Source organism: Limulus polyphemus, unplaced genomic scaffold, assembly GCF_000517525.1.
Source record: "Limulus polyphemus unplaced genomic scaffold, Limulus_polyphemus-2.1.2 Scaffold5065, whole genome shotgun sequence".
Lineage (NCBI taxonomy): Eukaryota > Metazoa > Arthropoda > Merostomata > Xiphosura > Limulidae > Limulus > Limulus polyphemus.
In genome coordinates, this window is record NW_013670675.1 from 11,640 (window position 1) to 19,902 (window position 8,263).

At 30.0% G+C, this 8,263-nt stretch overlaps 1 protein-coding gene across 1 annotated transcript in view; it reads left to right on the forward strand.

The window, feature by feature from the left end:
* Window positions 1–469: 469 nt before the first annotated feature.
* Window positions 470–8,263, forward strand: part of LOC106472072 (twitchin-like) — a gene marked incomplete at both ends in the record, with an annotated part of 59,738 nt that continues 51,944 nt past the window's right edge. Inside the window, 5 exons of the mRNA XM_013932702.2 lie at window positions 470–568; window positions 4,298–4,568; window positions 6,477–6,616; window positions 7,106–7,247; window positions 7,512–7,653. Coding sequence (XP_013788156.2) covers window positions 470–568; window positions 4,298–4,568; window positions 6,477–6,616; window positions 7,106–7,247; window positions 7,512–7,653 — 794 coding nt within the window. The remainder of the gene's footprint in view (window positions 569–4,297; window positions 4,569–6,476; window positions 6,617–7,105; window positions 7,248–7,511; window positions 7,654–8,263) is intronic.

An 8,263-nucleotide genomic window follows, 5' to 3' on the forward strand; every position in this document is an offset into this window, starting at 1 on the left:
AAATTTAAGTCTCTGAATACTCAAATTTGCATATTTTCAAAAAATTTTAGTTTTGAACCTGCTTTCATAAAATCGACAGGTTTATTATAATTATCAATATATTTACGATGAAGAACAAAGCGTTACATTAAAGTATTTTGAAACTTGCTTGCACATGGTGCGAATATTTGGGTTATTTTTGTGTGATATATAATCAGTTTCATCTTTGTATTGACTAATATGCCAAATAACATATTAGTTTTTTTATGAACTGATATGCTAACGTTTGTGTTTTACATATTGTTTATTTCTCGTAATTTTGTGGAAATATAAAATTTTAAAAATAGCTTACTAACTATAGTAGTAAGAACTCAAGATTTCTCGTTATAATTAATAAACTTTAATTCAATCACTTGTGTTGTGCCACCCTTGGTAAGAGTGGTGTACTAAAAGTTTTGTTATAAACAATGTGTGTTGTGCTGTGTCGTAGAGCTTAATGGAACGACGTGGTTCCCGGGATGGTCGGCGCCCATCACTAGCTGAGCTCATACCCGACTGGCCGATCCTGCAAAAAGTGGTGATACGACAGGTTGGAGGATGTGAAATATTTTACTCTGTCAGTTTCCTTGCATCCTCCTTACTATCTGCTTCTCTTTCATTTCAGGACTGAATCAGGCCATGAGCTGGCTCTCCGTGTTTACTGTATGAATGTATGTCTGTCTGTGTCCTTGATCTTTGGCTTATCTGAAACTTGCATTCTTCCATTCACAGTTTTCTTTGGTAAACATTGGCTTTATATTCTACTTCAGGACTGATGATAATCCATTTTTATTATATTTTGAATTTATGCCTTTGCTATATCAATACTTATTGTGTAAAAAATATTACAGCGTTGTAGTTTACTATGTATACTGCTTTATTTTACAAAATTATGGGTTATACCATATGTGTACAGGAGAGGAGAAATGTGTTTATCATGGCAGTAGGTTAGCACTATACTGATTATAGGATATTATATGGTTGTCAGTTGAATCACTAAGGGGGTGCATGTATACAAGCATGAAAAACTAAATTTTATTGAAAGAAAAGGTTGAAACAAGGTCATGATAGGGAGGCTTAGAGAAAATTTATCATTTTACAGTTTTTACTTCTGAAGAAATTACAAACTTTATTTACCTGTATAAATATGCACATTTCTGGAAACACCTGTTTGAACTGCGTTCCACTAATGTTTCACTACATTGTCTCCAACAACAAGTATAAAAAGTATTGATGCGTGTTATATCTTCCAAGATGTATCGCAATGCTATACCTAAAAGCTTTCTTTCAGCAGTAATTAAATCCTTGTTTCAGCACACCTGCACTTAAAAATGATTTAAAACATCTTACTTTTAGAATATTTACCCATTAGAGTCCACAGATAAAAGAATTACACCCTATTTTGTAAAGAAACAAATGCAAGGCTTAAAAAAATATGTTAGTTTTGGGATACTGATCATTACATACATACGTGGTCAAATATTCTTAAATTAGTCATTTCAATAGGCTTACATCACTGGCTTTAACATGAAATAAGACTTTAGGGCACTGTGTTTAAACTTTAAATTTGAAACAATATGTATATAATAGAATTTGTCCAATCCACTTCCATACATTCATAACGTGCTCAGAAAACTGCATAAAACTGTATTTATATATATAAAACAAATAATTTCATAGTTACCTTATCTCTTGTAGAAGATTGGATTATGTAAAAATCGTTTTAATAAGATACGGAGCATCTGTTCATTCTAAAGAAGTTTTCAGGTTATTTTCAGTTAATTTGTCATCAAAAATATGGAATCCTGGTGGCAGAAATTGTAGAAATGTTGTAATTGGTTCAGAATGGATGAAAAATTGTACTGTATTTTCAAACATTAGCAAGTAATGTAATAACTTAAATGTTGAAAAATAAAAAACGAGACAAGTAATGTGAATTATTAGTGTATCTGTTTTAAAAATCTTTCTGCATACAGAGAGATTTATTCTGTGATTCTTGTATATTAACAATATAACAGAAAATTAGCAAGACAATTACAATGAAGTGTTTAAAATGTAGCTTATTCTTGAATGTGGTTAAAGTGTTAAAACATTTGTCAGTATTGAAGTTAAACTTTTTTGTGTATAAAACATAAAGCTTCTTTATAATATGAATGAATTGAAATTGTGGTGATTGTAAGTTCATGGTGAATTGAAAAAGAAGAAACTTTTATTTGGGCCAGGGGATCACAAACTCAACACTATATTGATAAATTATGAATGCGTAATATCTATAAATTTAGCTTACATAGAGAAAGATGGCAATATATACAGTGTATTCATACATATTACATGTATGATATTTGTTTTTGTTATCAATTTCTATGTTTATCAAACAGTGTGTTCTCTTAATGTGTGCCTTCTCGTTAAAGAACTTTAAATTATGATTTTTTTCACTGCTTGTTCTGTATCTTCTAATTATCTGCAAACATTTTCCCCCTTTTTTGTGTGCATGATTGTCATTTGTAAAACAAAGATAGAAAAAATATGTTGTTTTTTTCTTTTGTATGTACAGTTATCTCTGGGAAGTTTTTTTCATTCAGATTTATTGATCTACTTGTAGTTGTTATCTACAATATACAGCAAGTTATTTGCTAAATGCTACAGTATCTTCCTGTTTTGACAAAGAATTATATCACTTTGTATGGTTTCTCGATTCTCGTTACATTAATTTATTAGTTTATACATTGCATTTTGTTGAGTACTGTGTGCAAAGACTGAGCAATCAAAGTATCTGGGTTTCTCACACAGTATTATTATGCACTTAAAAGGTATATTCTCAGAAGTAAATCCAACAAGAACAACTATGATTTCTTAAAAAATTGAATATAGTAATATAAATGTAAGAAGATCTATAAGAATACCAAAAGGATCAAACTCAAAAGAAGTTTTAAAAAATCAGTGTGTCTTTATAGTCGTTAATTATTCTTGAGTAAGTTTTCGCATATAAAATTTTGTATAAACAATAAAGTTTTCCTGCTTATTCTGCCCATGAATCATTAGTTTGTAATTTATTGTATTAAACAGAGCACTTGAATTTGTAGGTTATGTTATCCACTCTGATTCTTTGAGGTGGTGGATATTTGAAACTTGTAATTTTAGTGATATATTACTATTAGAAAAGCTGAAATGTAGGTACCTCTTGAACTGGTAGTTGAGAAAACAAACAGAATTGATACTTGTATTTCAAAACCAGCAATCTTCTCTGGTAATAAGATTAGTTTATTCCAAGAGATATTAAAATTTTTGTTTTATAAGCAATAGTACCTACAATATAAAGAAAAACAATGTTATAGAATTAAAAAAAAATCTTCTTTGGCGACAATGAAATAGGAGCTTTTTACGGTTTTTGATTATAAGAATAGTGTCAGTTTTAGTTTATATTTTGCTGATTTTTGAAAACATTAACCATTATAAAAATGCCAGTTTCAGTGAAAGTATACTGAGATTGTGTTTTACTTAGTCCAAGTATTCCAATCTTTTTAACACTTTCTCAGTCTCTGAATGTAATGCAGTGAAATAGGAGCTTTTTTCACGGTTTTTGATTATAAGAATAGTGTCAGTTTTAGTTTATATTTTGCTGATTTTTGAAAACATTAACCAATATAAAAATGCCAGTTTCAGTGAAAGTATACCGAGATTGTGTTTTACTTAGTCCAAGTATTCCAATCTTTTTAACACTTTCTCAGTCTCTGAATGTAATGCATATCTAAATATGCTAGACTTTCTTGTGAGTGACACATAGAGCAAGTTAGTACATGTGCTATATATATGTTAATTTTATAAGTATCACTTACAATATTAAGATACAAATATGTGGTGAAAATTGTGCATAGTTTTGTGTACAGGTAAATGCATTTGCTTAAGGTATCAATCTTCTACTTAATGTATTAAGTTAAATATGTTTCTATATGTATGTAGTATTTAATTAAAAACATTCCAATATAGATGGAGCTTTCATCTGTTTTTAGTGTATGTTGAGTATTATCACACAATAGGGTTAGTAAATGTTTATTGTACTGTTACTAATACACATTTATTACTACAACATTTAACGATAACTATGAGAGGGTGAATGAGCTTATTTTAATGTGTAGTTGAACTTGTATGACAATTAAATAGGTTCCTATTTGTTTATGTAAAATAGATTAGTTTTTTAGGTAATGATGAGAAAATTATACGACTGCTTACATTGTGTTATACAAATTAAAATTGAGTATTTAATTTTTTTGATCCTCAGAAAGCAGATGCTTTCATCAAACCTCTCGTTAACGTCCAAGTCAAAGAGGGAAAGGACAAGATCGCACGTTTTGAAGCTGTCTTTAACAAATCAGGAGTGAAGGCAAAATGGTTTAAGGGCAAACAGGAGGTTTTCATGGGTAAAAAATATCACATGAGTAGTACAGGTGATCTCCATGTGTTGGAAATAATGAATCCAGTTGAGGATGATGGTGGAAAGTACACCATTCAGTGTTTGGATACTTCCTGTTCAGCAATTATGGAAGTGGAAGGTATAGCAGGAATAAATTTTATTGGTACTTGCACTTTATGTACGTTTGTGAAATTAAGGGGAATGTTACAAAGGTTTGATTTCTAACGATATGAGTGTTATTTTACAACTAACACTTTGCATTTTAAAAGCTCTGCATTTTTAATAATGTCTATTTCTTATGACTAGATGTGTTATAATATTGCAAGAGTACAGTGAACAGTTCTGGTGTTATTTAATTTTTCTTTATTTTGATATAACATTACTGATTTCAAAATTTGATGTTCTTTTGTTATATTTAACATTAGATAAATCTAGCCTTTAATATACATTTGTCACCATTAGTATAAAGTAATAATATACAGTTCTTAAATTAAGTTTTCCTGTTACTTGTAATAGAAGGTGATTTAAACTGTATTTTTCATTATGTTATAATTTCTAAATCAGAATTGATTAATCACACTTTATTAATCTGTTTTCACTGTGCATACATTTATTTGTAGTGTTTGATTTACTTGTGACTATAATTGTATAAAAGAGTATATATTTTGGTGATTAATTTTTCACCTTATGAAAAGATTATTTTATTAATATCAAAAAATGATATGAAAGCTTTATTGTAGTTGTTTTTGTAGCTAGTTTTGTACTAACTGATGCCACATCAATGACATTGCCAGTCTCTAAATGCCACTACAACCAGGGTCAAACAAAACAATTTATTAAAATATAACAACAGAAAACAAAAGTATAACTTTCAAACAACTAGAATACAAATTTGATCAATTCCAATAAAAACAGTTAGTAGACTTGTGCCTGGTCAGGACTAGATACAAATGTTAATAAACAATTCCAAATAAATCTCAATATTATTAATTTTAATAAATATCAAAGGAATTAGAAAAAAAGAACCAGAAGAAGAAGAAGAAAACCTGATTCAGGAAATACCACAACATTTCAGAATTAAACCACTTCTCAAGATCATTAACAATAATTAGCAATAATTCTAACTGTATTTCATACAGGGGTATCTAGAGCCAGCCCAGGCCCCGGGGTCAGTAATATCATCCGCCCCCCCCCTTCATTCTATTTATTAACTTTTGCTGATTTTTCATAAAAGAAATTTAGGTGAAAATTTTCTTCATGAATCTATGAAAAAGCAGTAGCCAGTTTAGCTCATTAAGTAGTGTGCATTTCTAGTGAGCTTTGGAATATCCCACTGTCGGGCCCCTCAACAGACCCTGGGCCCCAGGACAGCTGCCCCCCTCTCTCGTCAGCCCTGATTTCACGAACTAACTCATTGTCAAGATAAAGGAAGGCTTTTTATTTAGTGTTAGACCACAAGATTACATCTCATGTAACTAGTTATTACCATCAATTTACATAATCTTTTACAACCTCAATATCTGTACATCACTGCTGGGGAAACTGGTGCCAGTTTCACAATATGTACATACTCAAAATGAAGTGCTCTAGATAGAAGGTGAGCTAGAGGTGTAATATAATTATATAATATATTATATAATAATATAATTAGTTGAAGGGACAATAAATTAATGGACAAAACCATCAAAACTGAAAAGTAAAATTTGCTTTATCACAACATTCTATGAAAGAAGAGTTCTAAACCAAAACACCACCTATTATTTCTCTAAGTTTCACGGGTTGTGAAACTAATTAAGTTTTTATAACACCGCTAGATAGTGAGAAATAGGTTTAAAATATTAATATTTATTTCATTGCAGCAGTGCTATTTTTATTGATGACTCAGAGTAGTTTGTCATTTAGATCATAGTAATGGATAATTGTGTTGTAGTTGAATAACTTTTTTTTTTTGAAATACCCATGGTTTGTGTATTTTACTTCTTAAAATAGACAAATCATCAGATCTCTTTGACTTAATGTTGAGGGTTACTTATAATGTTATTTACAGAGCCTGATCCTGTATATAAGTTTGTGAAGAAGCTTCCTTCCAAAGTGGAAGAGTACACACTAAAAGAAACTATTCTTGAGTGCTCAACCAACAGCCATAAAGCTCCTGTCAAGTGGTTCAAGGATGGAAAGAGAATTGAGGTGAGATCTATTAAAATGTTAAACTTTGTAATGCTCATTGTTCAGGTTATCACTGTATACTGAAGTAACACAAATAATGTCAGTGGAAACAAATAGTTTTATGTTTAGTTTCTTTCACCTTGTGGTTGAAAATGTAATTAGATGCCAATGTAAAATATATAGAATTATAAAATTGGAAGCTTTTTTTTTTGCTTGTGTAACATGAGCACTATATTGAATTAATTTTTGTTATTAATTTCATTACTTACTGTTGGTTTAGTATATTTTCCCATTCATTTTTGTTGTTGAAATATTTCTGGAAATTAAAGCTTTAGAACTAATTTTTTTTATTTGAAACATATCTCCAGTTTATAGTAATATTTTTAAACATTTGTCACAAATAAGCTTCAGTCCAGTGCTTGTTAATGAAAATGTACAAATTATAGATTACTAGTAGGCTAAAAGAACACAATTTAATACATCCCAATACTTTTTGTCATTTTTTTGTAGTCAGGTGACAAGTTCATCATAGATTCTGATCTACTTGGGAGAAAAATTCTTAGAATTCAAAATTCCACACCAGAAGATAGTGGGGAATATTCTTGTAAGATCAATAGCCAGGAAAAGACTTCTACAAAAGTTAGAATTACAGGTTAGTTCTTTAGTTTGTAATATAAGATGATTTGTATAATCCCTGAACAGTAGGTTGTTTTTTAAACGTACTTTATTATTAAAAGAACATTAATGTCATGGGTAAAATATTTGTTTTATGTTTCAGTTTCAAAAGTTGTATTTGGTACTTTAACCATTCGGAAAAATATGCAGCTGAGTTAGATGTTGGCTTTTATGACTATATAGTGATATAATCGGGTCAGAATATGTTTTGGGGATTCATGTTGTTTTTTTTGCACATCAGAACAAAAGTTCACATTCATGAAGCCACTGAAGAGCATGAAGGTAATGGAGAAAGAAACAGTAACTTTTGAATGTGAAGTGGATGAATGGGAAGCCCAAGTCAAGTGGTTTAAAGAAGGAACTGAAATCAAGAAAGAAAAAAGGTGTGTTTAGAATGTTTTATTTTGTTTGTTTTATGTTTATTTTCCTAGAGTTTCCGTGTTATTTCCCAGTTTCTTTATATTATATATCTTTTGTACCCTAGAATGTTTTCTCTTTTGACCCATGTCAGGATGTATATTCTGGGATTGAATTGTCAGTGAAAATATGCTATATATATGATATGTAACATTGATACTGGACTGTCTTGGTGAGCTAACTGTAGCTCAATGTTATGTTTAAATATCTTGATGCTGATGTGTTTTTTTCTCATTGGCCTGATTTGAATCAAGAAGAATCATTTATTTGCCCAAGTAAGTCATTAAGTAAATCTGTCATTCTTACAGACAGCTGTTAAATAGTATATAAAAGAAATGTTTTAACATAAAATAATGAAAAAGACATATAGATCCTAACTTTGGTGTAGAAAGTGTACTTGCTCAGTTTTAACATGTTCTTTTTTTATATTTTTTTATTCTCCTTTAGTGCTGGGATCATTTTATTGTACTTCTTGCTCCTACAGTGGTTTTGGGAGTTTGTCCAGTTTCAGCTGAATGCTAACTTCCTTTTTGTAGTTCCGGTTGCTTGATGTATCACACTCTGTTTACTTATGGT